This window comes from Phyllobates terribilis, unplaced genomic scaffold (genome assembly GCF_046119375.1).
Source record: "Phyllobates terribilis strain yellow unplaced genomic scaffold, ASM4611937v1 Scaffold_4__5_contigs__length_816908805, whole genome shotgun sequence".
Taxonomy (NCBI): domain Eukaryota; kingdom Metazoa; phylum Chordata; class Amphibia; order Anura; family Dendrobatidae; genus Phyllobates; species Phyllobates terribilis.
The window spans coordinates 567,220,094-567,239,334 of record NW_027362764.1 but is presented as its reverse complement, the minus strand read 5'-3'; the positions used below and the strand labels follow the sequence as shown (position 1 = coordinate 567,239,334).

Genomic DNA, 19,241 nt, shown 5'->3' with positions numbered 1-19,241 from the left:
GAGCCCAGTGGCACGCCTTCTACATCAGAGATGTCACTACAGAAGCCAATTACAGAGCCCAGTGGCATGCCTTCTACATCAGTGATGTCATCACAGCAGCCAATTACAGAGCCCAGTGGCACGCCTTCTACATCGGTGATGTCATCACAGCAGCCAATTACAGAGCCCAGTGGCACGCCTTCTACATCGGTGATGTCACCATAACAGCTAATTACAGAGCCCAGAGGCACGCCTTCTACATCAGTGATGTCACCATAACAGCCAATTACAGAGCCCAGAGGCACGCCTTCTACATCAGTGATGTCACTACAGCAGCCAGTTACAGAGCCCAATGGCATGCCTTCTACATCAGTGATGTCACCATAACAGCCAATTACCGAGCCCAGTGGCACGCCTTCTACATCAGTGATGTCACTACAGAAGCCAATTACAGAGCCCAGTGGCACGCCTTCTACATCAGTGATGTCACTACAGAAGCCAATTACAGAGCCCAGCGGCACGCCTTCTACATCAGTGATGTCACTACAGAAGCCAATTACAGAGCCTAGTGGCGCGCCTTCTCCATCAATGATGTCACTACAGCAGCCAATTACAGAGCTCAGCGGCACGCCTTCTACATTGGTGATGTCATCACAGCATCCAATTACAGAGCCCAGCGGCACGCCTTCTACATCGGTGATGTCACCATAGCAGCCAATTATAGAGCTCAGCGGCACGCCTTCTACATCGGTGATGTCACCATAGCAGCCAATTACAGAGCTCAGCGGCACGCCTTCTACATCAGTGATGTCACCATAACAGCCAATTACAGAGCCCAGTGGCACGCCTTCTACATTAGTGATGTCACCATAACAGCCAATTACAGAGCCCAGTGGCACACCTTCTACATCAGTGATGTCACTACAGAAGCCAATTACAGAGCCCAGTGGCACGCCTTCTACATCAGTGATGTCACTACAGAAGCCAATTACAGAGCTCAGTGGCATGCCTTCTACATCAGTGATGTCACTACAGAAGCCAATTACAGAGCTCAGAGGCACGCCTTCTGCATAAGTGATGTCACTACAGAAGCCAATTACAGAGCCCAGAGGCACGCCTTCTACATCAGTGATGTCACCATAACAGCCAATTACAGAGCCCAGCGGCACGCCTTCTACATCAGTGATGTCATCACAGCAGCCAATTACAGAGCCCAGTGGCACGCCTTCTACATCGGTGATGTCACCATAACAGCCAATTACAGAGCCCAGAGGCACGCCTTCTACATCAGTGATGTCACCATAACAGCCAATTACAGAGCCCAGAGGCACGCCTTCTACATCAGTGATGTCACTACAGCAGCCAATTACAGAGCCCAGTGGCATGCCTTCTACATCAGTGATGTCACCATAACAGCCAATTACAGAGCCCAGTGGCACGCCTTCTACATCAGTGATGTCACTACAGAAGCCAATTACAGAGCCCAGTGGCGCGCCTTCTACATCAGTGATGTCACTACAGAAGCCAATTACAGAGCCCAGTGGCACGCCTTCTACATCAGTGATGTTACTACAGAAGACAATTACAGAGCCTAGTGGCACGTCTTCTCCATCAGTGATGTCACTACAGCAGCCAATTACAGAGCTCAGCGGCACGTATTCTACATTGGTGAGGTCATCACAGCAGCCAATTACAGAGCCCAGCGGCATGCCTTCTACATCGGTGATGTCACCATAGCAGCCAATTACAGAGCTCAGCGGCACGCCTTCTACATCGGTGATGTCACCATAGCAGCCAATTACAGAGCTCAGCGGCACGTCTTCTACATCAGTGATGTCACCATAACAGCCAATTACAGAGCCCAAAGGCACGCCTTCTACATCAGTGATGTCACTACAGCAGCCAATTACAGAGCCCAGTGGCACGCCTTCTACATTAGTGATGTCACCATAACAGCCAATTACAGAGCCCAGTGGCACGCCTTCTACATCAGTGATGTCACTACAGAAGCCAATTACAGAGCCCAGTGGCATGCCTTCTACATCAGTGATGTCACTACAGCAGCCAATTACAGAGCTCAGTGGCATGCCTTCTACATCAGTGATGTCACTACAGAAGCCAATTACAGAGCTCAGAGGCACGCCTTCTACATCAGCGATGTCACTACAGAAGCCAATTACAGAGCCCAGAGGCACGCCTTCTACATCAGTGATGTCACCATAACAGCCAATTACAGAGCCCAGTGGCACGCCTTCTACATCAGTGATGTCACTACAGCAGCCAATTACAGAGCTCAGTGGCATGCCTTCTACATCAGTGATGTCACTACAGAAGCCAATTACAGAGCTCAGAGGCACGCCTTCTACATCAGCGATGTCACTACAGAAGCCAATTACAGAGCCCAGAGGCACGCCTTCTACATCAGTGATGTCACCATAACAGCCAATTACAGAGCCCAGTGGCACTCTTTCTACATCAGTGATGTCACTACAGCAGCCAATTACAGAGCTCAGTGGCATGCCTTCTACATCAGTGAAGTCACCGTAACAGCCAATTACAGAGCTCAGCGTCACGCCTTCTACATCAGTGATGTCACTACAGAAGCCAATTACAGAGCCCAGCGGCACTCCTTCTACATCGGTGATGTCACTACAGAAGCCAATTACAGAGCTCAGCGGCACGCCTTCTACATCGGTGATGTCACTACAGCAGCCAATTACAAATCTCAGTGGCACGCCTTCTACATCGGTGATGTCACTACAGCAGCCAATCACAGAGCTCAGTGTCACGCCTTCTACATCGGTGATGTCACCATAGCAGCCAATTACTGAGTCCAGAGGCACGCCTTCTACATCGGTGATGTCACTACAGCAGCCAATTACAGAGCTCAGCGGCACACTTTCTACATCAGTGATGTCACCATATCAGCTAATTACAGAGCCCAGCGGCACGCCTTCTACATCGGTGATGTCACTACAGCAGCCAATTACAGAGCTCAGCGGCACGCCTTCTACTTCTACATCGGTGATGCTGCTACAGCAGACAATTGCAGAGCACAGAGGCACGCCTTCTACATCGGTGATGTCACCATAGCAGCCAATTACAGAGCCCAGCGGCACGCCTCCTACATCAGTGATGTCACCATAACAGCAAATTACAGAGTCCAGTGGCATGCCTTCTACATCGGTGATGTCACTACAGCAGCCAATTACAGAGCTCAGCGGCACGCCTTCTACATCGATGATGTCACTACAGCAGCCAATTACAGAGCCCAGAGGCACGCCTTCTACATCAGTGATGTCACCATAACAGCCAATTACAGAGCTCAGCATCACGCCTTCTACATCAGTGATGTCACCATAACAGCCAATTACAGAGCTCAGTGGCACGCCTTCTACATCAGTGATGTCAATACAGAAGCCAATTACAGAGCCCAGCGGCACGCCTTCTACATCTGTGATGTCACTACAGAAGCCAATTACACAGCTCAGCGGCACGCCTTCTACATCGGTGATGTCACTACAGCAGCCAATTACAGAGCTCAGTGGCACGCCTTCTACATCGGTGATGTCACTACAGCAGCCAATTACAAAGCTCAGCGTCACGCCTTCTACATCGGTGATGTCACCATATCAGCCAATTACAGAGCCCAGTGGCACGCCTTCTACATCGGTGATGTCACCATAGCAGCCAATTACAGAGCCGAGAGGCACGCCTTCTACATCGGTGATGTCACTACAGCAGCCAATTACAGAGCTCAGCGGCACACTTTCTACATCGGTGATGTCAGCATAGCAGCTAATTACAGAGCCCAGCGGCACGCCTTCTATCTACATTGGTGATGTCACTACAACAGCCAATTACAGAGCTCAGCAGCACGCCTTCTACTTCTACATCGGTGATGTTGCTACAGCAGACAATTACAGAGCACAGAGGCATGCCTTCTACATCAGTGATGTCACCACAGCAGCCAATTGCAGAGCTCAGCGGCACGATAATACATCGGTGATGTCACTACAGCAGACAATTACAGAGAACAGAGGCACGCCTTCTACATCGGTGATGTCACCACAGCAGTCAATTACAGAGCCCAGCGGCACACCTTCTACATCAGTGATGTCACCACAGCAGACATTTACAGAGCCCATCAGCACGCATTCTACATCGGTGATATCACTACAGCAGACAATTACAGAGCCAAGTGGCACGCTTTCTACATCGGTGATGTCACCACAGCAGCCAATTACAGAGTCCAGTGGCACGCCTTCTACATTCATGATGTCACCACAGCAGCCAATTACAGCGCTCAGCGGCACGCCTTCTACATCGATGATGTCACCACAGCAGCCAATTACAGAGCCAAGTGGCATGCCTTCTACATTCGTGATGTCACCACAGCAGCCAATTACAGAGCCCAGTGGCACGCCTTCTACATCGGTGATGTCACCACAGCAGCCAATTACAGAGCCCAGTGGCACGCCTTCTACATTGGTGATGTCACCACAGCAGCCAATTACAGAGCCCAGTGGCACGCCTTCTACATCGGTGATGTCACCACAGCAGCCAATTACAGAGCCCAGTGGCACGCCTTCTACATTGGTGATGTCACCACAGCAGCCAATTACAGAGCCCAGTGGCACGCTTTCTACATTGGTGATGTCACTACAGCAGACAATTACAGAGCCCAGTGTTATCAGTGTTTTGCATCTGAGGTTCATCATTGTTTGGTCCGTGCGTCAGTTTTTACCATCAGTATTTCATGTGTGATTTTCCTGTACAAAGCTTATGCTGTCCTTTGCAGTGTTAATCACAGACAGCACCCAGATTTCACACTGATGGCATCCATCTGCTGTCTGTGATTTTTATGGACCCACAGTATTGGTAATTTCGATCTGTGATGTGGACATGTCTCCATAATTCTTTTGAGGACACACGGTCCGCAAACAAACACGAACATGTGAATAGCTTCATAGATTATCATGGATACATGTTCTATCCATGAAAACCAGCACACGTACGTGAAAAACTTACATTTGAATGAGGCCTAAAAGTGAAAAATACCTTTAATGGACATGCAGTTTCCACAAAACCATGCAGCCATTTGCAATTTCTAATAAAACAGTGGAAAGTTACTAAAACTTTTCTGAAGCAGCGGTTTTGCAGCCTCATATCGTTGCATTCCAACTGCTACAGGGGACTCCAGCCTGACTCCATGTAATCAGCATGTAACCATTTGGCCAGCTGTCATTGTGATGCTTCTCTGGTGGTAAAATTGGTCTTTTTATTCTGCTGTTTTATGGTATTGTTCATTCATGCTATGTTATCTGGTCACTTTATTGTGTTCTTGTCATTGTAAAGTGGCACTGTTCAGTAATGGTATGGTGGTGTTAATCAAGTACTTTACTGTGGTGATATTTACTCAGTGTATTGTAGTATTTAGTTGCATGGTAGTATTATTCAGTTATTATAAGGTGCCATTATGATAGTGCTTCCAAAAACAGTTATTTTTACAACATTCATTGATGATGATCACTAAATAAATTATGGTGAACATTTTTATTACTAATTCCCCATTTCTTTTCATTAACACTGAAAAATTATTGTGAAGGACACCCAAAAATGACCAAATAATGTAAATGGGCTTATAGTGGAGTGGGTTAATTTTAGGGTCTAGGGCAGCATGTAATGTAAATACTGTCCCCAGTGTGTTACGTTTTAGTTGTTGTAGAGTTTCAGAGAGAACATTGGGGGTGATCCATTGATTTTTGCCAAGAATTCATACCATTCTCGCCCCAGCTCCGACAAAGTGTGTGGAGATGGGTTAGGACTGGGGCGTGACAGGGTATGGTGACCCCCAGTCGTGAAATTCATGATTGACGGCGTTCGCTACAAAATAAATCTTACTCCAGCAGAGGCTGGAGTAAGATTTATGGCAAGGCGCATATAGTGTCGCATGCCACTACACAGCTCCAAAACGCCCCCTCATCAAGACCGGCAAGAGAATCCCCAATCTTGATGAAATGCCCTTATAGTTTTAAGAGCTCACTCACACTGGCGAGTATCCAGCGTATAACTTGGACAAGTCCTATCCAATGTTTCACGTTATACTATGGGACAGTACCGACTAGCGTTTATTTACTCATACCAAGCCGGCATGAGAAAAATAATTGCTGCATGCTGCGATTGGCAGAGTATATCAAACAGGAAGCTTCCATACAAGTCTATGGGTGCGTACAAAACATCAGACTGCACTCAGATGTCATCAGAGTGCAGTTCGATATACACCGACTCGCAAACTGGAGAAAATGGAGAAATTAAGTCCTCCATCTTCTCCGCACCTGTGATCCAAATGCTACTTGCCAATGTGAGTGAGCCCTAAAAAGAGCTAGGAATGCAAAGATGTCCCCTGGGTGGCTCCACTCTAGCTTTACTCCACCCAGCTAAGCATTATTAGCAGAACTGTTCCTACTTGTCCATAGGCAAAAGTTTAGAGCAGCTTCCCAGTTGACTCTTCTAACCTAGCCCAATAGTATTTTAAAACTATGGCGCTGATTCATTATTTGTGGGTTTTTAAACTCATTCTTCTTTTTTGTCTGGTGGCGTTCGTTGATGTTTTTTGCTTCAAATTCTACCAATTTGCGCACGTGATTCGTGAATCTTGTCCAAATTAAAAAAAATATGGTCTTTATTTTTGTCTTTGACTTGTTTTCCGGCTTTTTAGTGCAAAAAGTCGCATGTTTCACAAAAAGGTGCAGAAAATGCAACAAAAATATCTGGGGTACATAAATTCACTCCAGGAGGGGGGCTGGTACTGGAATACTATTGCTCAAAATTGTGAGACTTTTTAAAAAAGTCACAATTGATAAATCAACCGATTTGGAAATCCCACAACAGTGAACGTAAAAAAAAACAAAACAAGAGAACACATAAAGTAGACTTTAAAAAAGGAGCAAAGTTAAAAGAACAATTAGGCACAAATGAAAAACAGGAGAAATAGCACCACGAACAAGATAAAAAATCTGCAAATATGCTCAAAATGCAATAATGGGCCTAGGGATGAGCGAGTGTAACATCCCTGGCGGCGTGCTGGCATGGCTTACTATCTCCCACCATGCAAGACCGCCAACTTACCTACCAGTCCAGGCTGTGCACTATGCTGTGTGCATGTCTCTTGTCTGATGCTTAGGGCGGCGGCGCTGGAACTTCCTGATTCTTAAAGTTACAGTGTGCGCAGTCCTAATGCGTCCCCAGCCTATTGCTGTGAGTCACTGGATACTTAAACCTCCTTCACCAAGTGGGAGGTGCCTGAGCAACACTTTCTTACAGTGTGTTCTGTGCAACTGTGAGTTGCCAGGTCCTGTCCTGAATCTTGTCTATTTCTGCCACCCTGGGGGCTGAGTACCCAGGCCCGTTAACTGTATCTGTGATTTCTAGTCTATTTCCACCACCCTGGGGGCTGAATGCCCAGGCTCGTTCCTGTATCTCGTTCCTGTGTCAGTTCCTGTCTGAGCTGTCCTAGCCTGTTACCTGTTGGTCTCTATGTCTGATCCTTCCCTTTTCCTGCAGTGTCTGAACCAGTACCTAACTCCTACTCATTGTCTCTGTACTTCTGTTTGTGAGTTCTGTGTCCACTAATTACTTAATAGCAAGTACCTTGTGTGTATCTGGCTCTGCTTTCCCCTTTCCCTGCCTCCGTATCTACCTCCTGTGTTCTAGCTATCTTCCTGTGTTTTCCCGTCCCTGTCTGTTCCATGTGAACAGAGCCCTGTCCTGTCTGGCCGCTCCTGCGGCATTCCCGCCTGGCCACACCTGCGGCTCTGCCCTGCTCCGCTTACCGTCTGCACCTGCAGCTCTGCTCTGCCCCGCTTCCCATCCGCACCCGTGGCTCTGCTCTGCTCCACCCTGCTTCTCGTCCGCACCCGTGGCTCTGCTCTGCTCCACCCTGCTTCTCGTCCGCACCTGCAGCTCTGCTCTGCTCCACTCCACTTTCCGTCCGCACCTGCAGCTCTGCTCTGCTTCGCTCCGCTTCCTGTCTGCACCTGCGGCTCTGCTCTGCCCCGCCCTGCTCCGCTTCCTGTCCGCACCTGCGGCTCTGCTGTGCCCCGCCCTGCTCCGCCCCGCTTCCTGTCCGCACCTGCGGCTCTGCTCTGCTCAGCCACGCTTCCTGTCCGCACCTGCGGCTCTGTTCTGCTCCTCCCCGCTTCTTGTCCGCACCTGCGGCTCTGCTTTGCCCCGCCCCACTTCCCGTTCACACCTGCGGCTCTGCTCTGCTTGTCCCGCTTCCCGTCTGCACCCGCGGCTCTGCTCTGTTTCCTGCTCACACCTGCGGCTCTGCTCTGCCCCGCCCTGCTCCGCTTCCCATCCACACCTGCGGCTCTGCTCTGCCCTGCTCCATTTTGCTCTGCCCTGTTCCGCTTCCCATCCACACCTGCGGCTTTGCTCTGCCCCGCTCCGCTTCCCGTCTACACCTGCGGCTCTGCTCTGCCCAGCTCCGCTTCCCGTCCACACCTGCGGCTCTGCCCAGCTCCGCTTCCCATCCACACCTGCGGCTCTGCCCAGCTCCGCTTCCCGTCCGCACCTGCGGCTCTGCTCCGTTCCGCTTCCCGTCCGCACCTGCGGCTCTGCTCTGCTCCGCCCCGCTTCCCGTCTGCACCTGCGGCTCTGCTCTGCTCCGTCCCGCTTCCCGTCCGCACCTGCGGCTCTGCTCTGCTCCATCCCGCTTCCCGTCCGCACCTGCGGCTCTGCTCTGCTCCGTCCCGCTTCCCGTCCGCACCTGCGGCTCTGCTCTGCTCCGTCCCGCTTCCCGTCCGCACCTGCGGCTCTGCTCCGCTCCACTTCCCATCCGCACCTGCGGCTCTGCTCTGCCCCACCCTGCTCCGCTTCCTGTCCGCACCTGCGGCTCTGCTCTGCCCCGCCCTGCTCCGCTTCCTGTCCGCACCTGCGGCTCTGCTCTGCCCCGCCCTGCTCCGCTTCCCCTCTGCACCTGTGGCTCTGTTCCTGTATCCCAGTCTGTACTGGTCCCTATCCAGCCTGTTTACCTACCTGCCAATACCCGCCTGTCTGTATACCAGCCGTGCCTGCCAATTCCTGCATTCTCCAGTGTAGGTCAACAGCTGTGTGACCAGGGTCTGACCTAGAGTAGCACCTGGGCCACCTCCCTCGTCCCTCCTCAGACCACGGAGTTGACTAAGCCGCCGTGCGTCCATGGTCGGATATGGCGAGGCCCCTAGTCACGCCCCTCCAGGCACTCCTCGGTTAGTGGCCCAGTGGAACCACTTACCACGCTCATGCCAAACAGTCCGGGTGTGAGCGTAACAGCGAGCATACTCGTTACTCAAGATTTGCGAGCATGCTCGGGTGGTTTCCATGTATCTTCGGTGTGCTTGAATGTTATGTTTGAGTCACTCCGTGTGCATGATTTGCGACTGTTTGACAGCTTTAATACATGTGAGGAATGCCTGTTTGTTAGACCTTCCTCACATGTATTAAAGCTGTCAAACAGTCGCAAATCATGCACACGGAGTGACTCAAACATAACATTGGAGCACGCCGCAAATACTCGGCAAGCACCCGAGCATGCTCGCCGAAAGGGTTAACAGAACACGCTCGCTCATCACTAATCGGGCCCCATTTGTATTGTCTGAAAAATTTCAATGTTTTTAAAGTAAAATATAATGATTTTTTTGGAGGAGCTTGGTCCTACTTTATGCTGCCCATGGTTATGACCTTATAAACCAGCTGACCGACAAGGTAAGTTCACTGATGCTATATAATGGTGGACATAGTCAGAGGAAATTTGCAGATAGATGAATTGATGTCCACTTCTGTACTTCATGGTGACGAAAAGGGAAGTGGCAGATCCAAAGTTCTATTCATCTCCTGGCTGTAGTCTAATGCATCTGTGTGATGTGTGGGCCTGAGCTGTGTGAAAACTTACAAGAAGGCGGTAATTGGAATCACCACCCACTCACTTTGTTTTTGGCTTTGTGCATTGATTCCCTCCCTTCCCTCCATGGTCCTTTATTTGCACTGAACATGTGGCACAAATCAATGCAAACTTTATAAACAAAAAAGCATGGTGCCGTTTTTCTTTCTACTGGACACAACTTGGGAGAAGAAAAAAGTTTTTTTGTGAACAGTCCTTAAATTTACTAATGGCTGCCTCCCCTATTTCACAATGGAAGAAAACAGCCATTCTTTTTCTAATCCTGTGCTACCCGTTAGGGTTCGCTCACACTGGAGCTTAATAAGGAGGAGTGCAATGCGAGGAAATCTCACATTGCACTCTGACCAATGTCATTTAATGAGGCAGAGCAGATCTGCAAATTTTTTCTAATGTTGGTTCGGCATGAGAAAAAAAATGGTAGCATGCTGCAATTGGCAGCCTATCTCACACGCCGCGCACCGACTCAAGTCAATGGGTGCGTGCAAAACACCGGACTTCACTCGGATGTCATCCGAATGCAGTCCGATATACGCCAAGACAGGCAATGGAGAAGATGGAGAAATTAATCTCTTTCTTCTCCTCACCTGTAATTCGATTCTCGCATGCGAGAGGATCGGATCACAATAGCATGAGACTCGGCTCACACTCGCAACAGAGTTTTTCGCATCTGATGCTATATGCTAATGTGACCCTGGCCTTAAAGAGAATCCATCAGCAGGTTTTTGCTATGTAATCTAAGGACCACAGTGCACGTGAGCCCCGGTCTGACCACACCCCCTCTGATAAGCAGCTCACTGTCAATAGATAATGCACATAGAGAGCATGGTGTGGGTGGGGTTAGTTTTCTGAGCTCTGCTGTATGTAAAAACTCTGATTGTGTCACTACTGCTGCACCCAGTAAACTAAGTGATACAGCGTTGGAATCGGGGTCTCTTTTCCAACATTATGCTGCAGTCAGATGAGTTAAGAAAAAGTCACTTGGGTCACATCCTTGTAGGTGGCTGATCAGTACAGGAAGTGAACCACTTGACCATATTTGATGCTTTTATGTATAGTGTTGGTCAAATGATAGTACATTTAAAGTAAATGCAGGTCAAACATTGTCTATGTTGCGATCTTACCTTGTGAGGCCTAAAGTAGCCTTCAATACAAGTTTCACAATTGATTCCGGCTGTAAACTGAGTACAGTTCATACAAACTCCTCCTCCAATATATTGGTCATGAACGTTCAAGCTCATATTGCGATCAGCCACAGTCTGGTCATAGTAACAATCTTCTGCTTTATTATGGCAGTTACACTCTGTACAAAAGAGTAAAATATAACGTAAGTACATACCTCATTATGGTATCTCCAATGAAGGCAGTGGTTATAAGGGTCAAACTCTGGGAGTACAGTAGAAGAGAAACTCAACTTACTCTCACATTTATTGCCAATGGAAATGGTGCCAGGTCGCCAAGGATTCTGGTGGTAACCAGGGCAACACTCGTTACAGCTCTCTCCACAAGTGTTACGTTCACACTGACACTGGAGTTTCTGCATAAAAAAAAGGAATTAAAAAATGAAGCCTCTTTTATATACTGACCCACATTCCACACACGGCAAACGAAATCTAGTTTTTTTTAGCTAAATTCTATTGAGATTGAAATAACTTTCTCATGTCACCAGGGAAGGAATGTAATGTGACAGGCGCGACACGTAACACCATGATGTCAGGTCCACAATACTGCCATACACTGTGTACTATATATACATACAAACATTTGTGTGTGTGTGTGTGTGTATGTATATATATATCTTATCAAGGGAGAAGTCAACCAAACTCCAAAAGTTCAATAAAAATACATAGATTTTATAAATCGCAAAAATACACAAAAAAGTAAAAAACTGACATCATAGGGAATGTAGATTATGAGCCCCGATGAGGACAGTGCCCATAATGTCTGTAAAGTGCTGTGGAATTAATGGCTCTATAGAAGTGAGTAAAATAAAAATAATTAAATATATCAGGCATAAAGTTTCCAATACAATAATCCATGAGGTTCGTAGCAAAACTCAAAAAGAGTAACAACACCCAGAATACAGGGATTAAGTAATCCAAAAAACATTTATATACATATGCTTGTGACATTGGTCATATACTATCCATAAAGTACAAGGATACATGACTGCAAGCTGAACTTTATAAAATCTGCCTCTAGTGGTTCTGTGCTATAATTGCATCCTATACTTTATACTACACGCTTGACTTACATTATTTGATAGATGCATCGTTTACAAGGTATCACACATATAGAGACACATTGAAAAAACTCTGTATATGTATGTATAAGTTCTTTGGGATGACTTTCCTTGTATTCTGGGTGTTGTTCCTCTCTTTGAGCTTTACGACAAACCTCATTAATTATTGTATTGGAAACTTTATGCCTGATATATGGCTTTTTGACTCTTTTTTACTTGTGTACTTTTGTGATTAATAGAATATATGTATTTTATTGAACTTCTGAAGTTTGGTTGACTTCTTCTAATATATAAGAGATTTATGCATTGTGGAGTCCTCTCCATGACTAATTTCTATACTAATGGTCCTGACAATCCTTTGATTAATATCTATAATATAAGGCGGCATGCGTGTCTCTGTCTGAAGCCTCGATAGACTGCACATGCGTGACGCGCAGTCTGGCTCCAGACAGAAGTAGGCATCCAGCCGTTACAGGTAAGAGGAGTGTTATGGCGCCAGAGATCGTGGTATGCGTAGACACTGAACGCATCCCGCGATCTCCGGCGCCATACTTACCTGACCAGGAGGAGCGTTGCCGCGGCGCCTCTCTTCGCTGGAGACCGGGGGCGGAGTGAAGGCGTCGGACCGGCGAGTGCGCATTGCGCTATCCGGCGCCATTTTACTGAAGACACATTTACAGTGTGTCTTCAGCAAAATGGCACTGGACAGCGCGGTGCTCCAGCGCCGCACTCTTCCCCCGGCCTCCAGCAGAAGAGGACGCAGCAGCGCTGGAGTACAGAGAAGAAAGGTGAGTATAACTGTTTTTTTTTTTTGTATGTGTGTACAGTGTGAAAGGGATGAGGGGGCCACACATAACAGGATTGTGGGGTGAGGGGACCATGCATATATCAGGATTGGGGGGTGAGGGGTACCACACATACCAGGATTGGGGGGTGAGGGGTACCACACATACAAGGATTGGGGGTGAGGGGTACCACACATACCAGGATTGGGGGTGAGGGGTACAACGCATACCAGGATTGGGGGTGAGGGGTACCAAGCATACCAGGATTGGGGGGTGAGGGGTACCACACATACCACGATTGGGGGTGAGGGGTACCACGCATGCCAGGATTGGGCAGTGAGGGGTGCCACACATACCAGGATTGGGGGGTGAGGGGTGCCACGCATACCAGGATTGGGGGTGAGGGGTACCACGCATACCAGGATTGGGGGGTGAGGGGTGCCACGTATACCAGGATTGAGGGGTAACACGCATACCGGGATTGGGGGTGAGGGGTAACACGCATACCGGGATTGGGGGTGAGGGGTGCCACGCATACCGGGATTGGGGATGAGGGGTGCCACGCATACCGGGATTGGGGGGTGAGGGGTGCCACGCATACCGGGATTGGGGGGTGAGGGGTGCCACGCATACCGGGATTGGGGGGTGAGGGGTGCCACGCATACCGGGATTGGGGGATAAGGGGTGCCACGCATACCAGGATTGGGGGATGAGAGGTGCCACGCATACCAGGATTGCGGGATGAGGGGTGCCACGCATACCAGGATTGAGGGATGAGGGGTGCCACGCATACCAGGATTGGGGGGTGAGTGGTGCCATGCATACCAGGATTGGGGGGTGAGAGGTGCCACGCATACCAGGATTGGGGGGTGAGGGGACCATGCATACCAGGATTGAGGGTGAGGGGTACCACACATACCGGGATTGGGGATGAGGGGTGCCACGCATATCAGGATTGGGGGATGAGGGGTGCCAAGCATACCAGGATTGGGGGATGAGGGGTGCCAAGCATACCAGGATTGGGGGATGAGGGGTGCCACGCATACCAGGATTGGGGGGTGAGGGGTGCCACGCATACCAGGATTGGGGGGTGAGGGGTGCCACGCATACCAGTATTGGGGGGTGAGGGGACCATGCATACCAGGATTGAGGGTGAGGGGTGCCACGCATACCGGGATTGGGGATGAGGGGTGCCACGCATACCGGGATGAGGGATGGGGTGCCATGTATACCAGGATGAGGGATACCATACACACCAGGATAGTGATGAGGGGTGCCATACATACCAGGATTGGGGGTGAGGGGTGCCACGTATACCAGGATTGAGGGGTGAGGGGTAACACGCATACCGGGATTGGGGATGAGGGGTGCCACGCATACCGGGATTGGGGATGAGGGGTGCCACGCATACCGGGATTGGGGATGAGGGGTGCCACGCATACCGGGATTGGGGGGTGAGGGGTGCCATGCATACCGGGATTGGGGGGTGAGGGGTGCCACGCATACCAGGATTAGGGGGTGAGGGGTGCCACGCATACCAGGATTGGGGGGTGAGGGGTGCCACGTATACCAGGACTGAGGGGTAACACGCATACCGGGATTGGGGGTGAGGGGTAACACGCATACCAGGATTGGGGGATGAGGGGTGCCAAGCATACCAGGATTGGGGGATGAGGGGTGCCACGCATACCAGGATTGGGGGGTGAGGGGTGCCACGCATACCAGGATTGGGGGGTGAGGGGTGCCACGCGTACCGGGATTGGGGGGTGAGGGGACCATGCATACCAGGATTGAGGGTGAGGGGTGCCACGCATACCGGGATTGGGGATGAGGGGTGCCACGCATACCGGGATGAGGGATGGGGTACCATGTATACCAGGATGAGGGATACCATACACACCAGGATAGTGATGAGGGGTGCCATACATACCAGGATAGGGATGAGGGGTGCCACGCATACCAGGATAGGGATGAGGGGTGCCACTTATACCAGGATTGGGGGTGAGGGGTGCCACGCATACCAGGATTGGGGGTGAGGGGTGCCACGCATAACCAGGATTGGGGGTGAGGGGTGCCACTTATACCAGGATTGGGGGTGAGGGGTGCCACGCATACCAGGATTGGGGGTGAGGGGTGCCACGCATAACCAGGATTGGGGGTGAGGGGTGTCACGCATACCAGGATTGGGGGTGAGGGGTACCACGCATACCAGGATTGGATGGTGGGGACAGGATGGGGGCAGCACAAATACAAGGAGGGGGGCAGCACATACCAGCTTGGGAGACCATATACCAATAAAAATGCTCGCCACCCGGGCGTAGAACGGGTGTAATAGCTAGTGTATATGTATATATATATATATATATATATATATATATATATATATATATGTTATCAATATTAAGATAGTGGACAACCCCTTTAAAATGAATATTAATATATAATATCACACTTCCAAACAACAACTTACTTTTGTAACTTCATCCCAAGGGCAGCTACGAGCGTGCCCATAACAAATACACATTCCTCCAACCGAAATGTCTTTGACAGAGTAATAGTACTGAAAGAAAAAAGAAAGCAAAATGTATCATTTATAGAAATAAAAAGATAAAAAAGCCCTGGATCAGTAAGAGACAAACATGGGCCACAAAAGTATTTTATTGAATTTTGCATAGTATATTTATTTATTTGCAGCCCTGTGATTTATCCCCAGACTCCATGTTTTATCTACACTTTCAGAAAATGTGAACATGTGTGAATACCAAACAACAAGCTTACTCTTCTGGTTACTATAGGATCCACATCTCTCAAGTTCCCATGGCTGAGGGTCATAAGATCTGCATTTAGGGTTCTAATACGTTGCAGGCGAAGACGGATATATCTGGCAGAGGTAAAGTCCAGCAAAGTCGGAGAAGGATCATCAGAACTTGGTCTTCCATTGATCAATGAAGTGTGGATCTAGGTTGATGGAAAATACAGCATTATGGTTATAGTGTGAAGACAAATAGTGTTTAGATGTGGATTCTATGAGATGAGAGAAGTCTTTTTTAACCCCAAAACCCCCATGGCCTCTGTCTAGAATTGGAGCTCATACCAATAATACCCCACATAGGAAGCCAGTGCTTCCTCTAAAAGAGCTACGTGGAGAATAATGATCATATTCTAGAAATAGAGACCCTTTAAGCCAGACCTGGGCAAGCTGCGGTCCGCAGGCCACATCAGGCCCTCTAGCTGTTCCAGTTCGGCCAGCAGACCAAGACAGCTGAAAGTCTGAAAACAGTGGCCCATGGGCTGCACCATGCATATATAGGAGGACTATGTGGGGGTTCATACTGTATATAGGGGGTTGTGGGGGGGGTCTCATACTGTATATAGGGGAATTGTATGGGGAACCATACTGTATATAAGGAGACGGTGTGGGGGCTCATCCTATATATAGGGGGTTTGTGTGGGGGCTCATACTGTATATAGGGGGAATCTGTGTGAGGGCTCACTGTACATAAGGGACCGTGGGGGTCTCACACTGTATAAGGAGGGACTGTGTAGGGGTTCAAACTGTATATGGGGGTCTATGTTTGGGCTCATACTGTATATTGGGAGAGGCTATGTGGGGGCTCATATTGTATATAGGGAGAATATGTGGGGGCACATTCTGTATATAGGGAGGCTATGTGGGAGTTCATACTGTATATAGGGGGTTGTGTGTGGAGGCTCATTCAGTATATAGGGGACTAATTCTGCTCAATATTAAATTATACAATTAATATTAATATAAAATAATTATAATTAATATATTGGTATTAATATTGAGCAGACAATTTTAGCCTATTGATTTGACCCTCCACAACAGTCATGGTATCGCATGTGACCCCTTCAGGAAATAAATTGCCCACCCATGCTTTAAGCATAAAAATGCATACAAGTTTTTTTTTGCATTCATCAGTTATAATTTTAAGATGTAGCATAGTATTTTCAGAATTGTAGGATTAAATGAACACAACATGCTAAAGAAAATAGACAAGACCCAGGACATACGATTAAGATCCTTAAGAATCCTGTTACAAAGATTCTGAATTAAAATCCACAGCAAAACAAATGCAACAAATCTGCAAACTTAGAATATTCCTTGACAATTCTTACACCTCCAAAATAAAAATCAGAGTTGTTGCCAATTACAAATAAAGAACAATTGTGAGAGCATCAGTGCCAAGCATTCACATTTTGAAAGGATACCATAACACCTACACATGACCTCGATGACTATCACCATAATTGCTCTCTGCTTTCCCCTCAGCAGGAATCTTTCAACACAGTGAGGAAAATTTACTAATCTCTAATAAAAAGTCTCTAATAAAAAGACAGCATAAATTTAGAGATGGCCATAAAATGTGCTTAATTTGCTGCAGTGGTGGGTGCAAGCTTTGTGATAGATTCGGTGCATCTTACGAGATACTTACGGCCAGCATCGGACCGGACCGGGTGGGCACTGGACGATCCTCCGGTGGGCCCCGAATCCTCGGTAAGCCCCTGTGTTAGATATAGGAGAGGCCCACTGGTAACCGCATTTGTTAGAATGATCACGGGCCTATCAGAGCCCTCGCAATTGCGTGGCGCATTGCAGTGGTGCCAGCATGCGGCGGTCATTGAACGTCACTGATATGTGCCGGACGAGCCTTTGCTAGGCCGACGGAATTTCAACAAAATGGAATTTTCACTATATACAGAATTCCTGTGTATAAAATCACAGGTGATTCCTGTATTACCTGCACACTGACACTATATACAGAGCTCCTGTGTATGTCACTGGTGATCACTGTTAACTGTACACCGATACTATATACTTGGCTCCTGTGTGTAATGTCCCTTGTGATCCCTGTATTACCTGTACACTGACACTACATACAGAGCTCCTTTATATAATGTCACTGGTGATCACTGTATTATCTGTACACTGTCACTATATACAGAGCTCCTTTGTATAATGTCACTGGTGATCACTATGTTACCTATATACACAGAAGCTCTGTATATGGTGTCAGTGTACAGGTAATACAATGATCACTGGTGACATTATACACAGGAGCTCTGAATATGATCTCTAGTGTACAGGTAACGTAGTGATCACCAGTGACAGTATACATAGGAGCTCTGTACATAATGAAATGTCACTGGTGATTACTGCATTACCTGTACAAGGACCTTATATACAGAGCTCCTGTGTATAATGTCTCCCTTGGTAATATTAATGTTATTAGTTTTGTGGTTTTTATTTATGATCATTATTCATTATGATCATTGATCATTATTATTATTGTAGTATTATCCAGTCACTATGTGGTGGTAATATGTGGTTTGGTCATTATGTGGCAGTATTTGTCCCTTGTATGTGTTTTAATTCAGTCACAATGTGGTGGTGATATAACTCCTCCCTGTCCTGTGACTATTACACAGTAGCAAATATGCACTTAAAGAGGTTCTCCAGGGAAACAAGTAATCAACTATAAGAAGGCCACCTTCACACGTTCAGTATTTGTTCAGTATTTGTAAGCCAAAACCAGGAGTGGGTGAAAATGCAGATATTTCTATTATACTTTTCCTCTGATTGTTCTACTCCTGATTTTGGCTTACAAATACTGATGTAAAATACTGACCACATACACAATCTAATTTCAGAATTTCTGGGAATAAACAAAAAAATACACCATAACAAATACATTAAAAACCTACCTCTCCATGCTCCAGTGGCACGAGTCTTGAATAATATGACGTGCAGATCACTTCATTATCTCTCTTGTATGTTGGTGGCCCAAGTCTTGGCGTCACATTGTAACGAGTCAGACACTCTGTGTCACTAATTGCATAATATTGCCAGGGCATAAATTCAATTCCATCTAGGGAGCGCTCTAGGATCCAGTTCCCAGGCCTTGGAGAATTTGCAGCTTTGATGATTACATAAGCAACTTGAAAGACCTAAAGAAAATACATTTTAATTTTCTTAATTGTCTTACATGATATGTTCATTTATACATTTTCAATATTGTTACATTTTTGTACAGTTAGGTCAAGTTCACACGTTGATGATTTGCAGTGCAGATTCCTCTCCGCAAATTTGCAGCAACACAAGTACAGTAAATGGGTTCTTCAAAATCCGAGTCATATATTACGGAAAAAAATCTGCACGAAAGTGAAAACATGGTGCGGACTTCAAATCCGCAGCATGCTCATTATTTTGTGGATTTTCAATGCATTTTTCACCCTATTCGATGATTAGCAAATATAGCAGGGAAAAATC

At 47.7% G+C, this 19,241-nt stretch overlaps 1 protein-coding gene across 1 annotated transcript in view; it reads right to left on the bottom strand.

Annotated features, from left to right (window-relative positions):
• LAMA1 (laminin subunit alpha 1) overlaps positions 1–19,241 on the bottom strand; it is a 264,311-nt gene that overhangs the window by 155,032 nt on the left and 90,038 nt on the right. The window contains exons 4-8 of the mRNA XM_073679061.1: positions 18,677–18,919; positions 15,728–15,907; positions 15,420–15,509; positions 11,342–11,459; positions 11,047–11,225 (exon numbers count right to left, since the gene is read on the bottom strand). Of these exons, the coding sequence (XP_073535162.1) occupies positions 11,047–11,225; positions 11,342–11,459; positions 15,420–15,509; positions 15,728–15,907; positions 18,677–18,919 (810 nt within the window). The remainder of the gene's footprint in view (positions 1–11,046; positions 11,226–11,341; positions 11,460–15,419; positions 15,510–15,727; positions 15,908–18,676; positions 18,920–19,241) is intronic.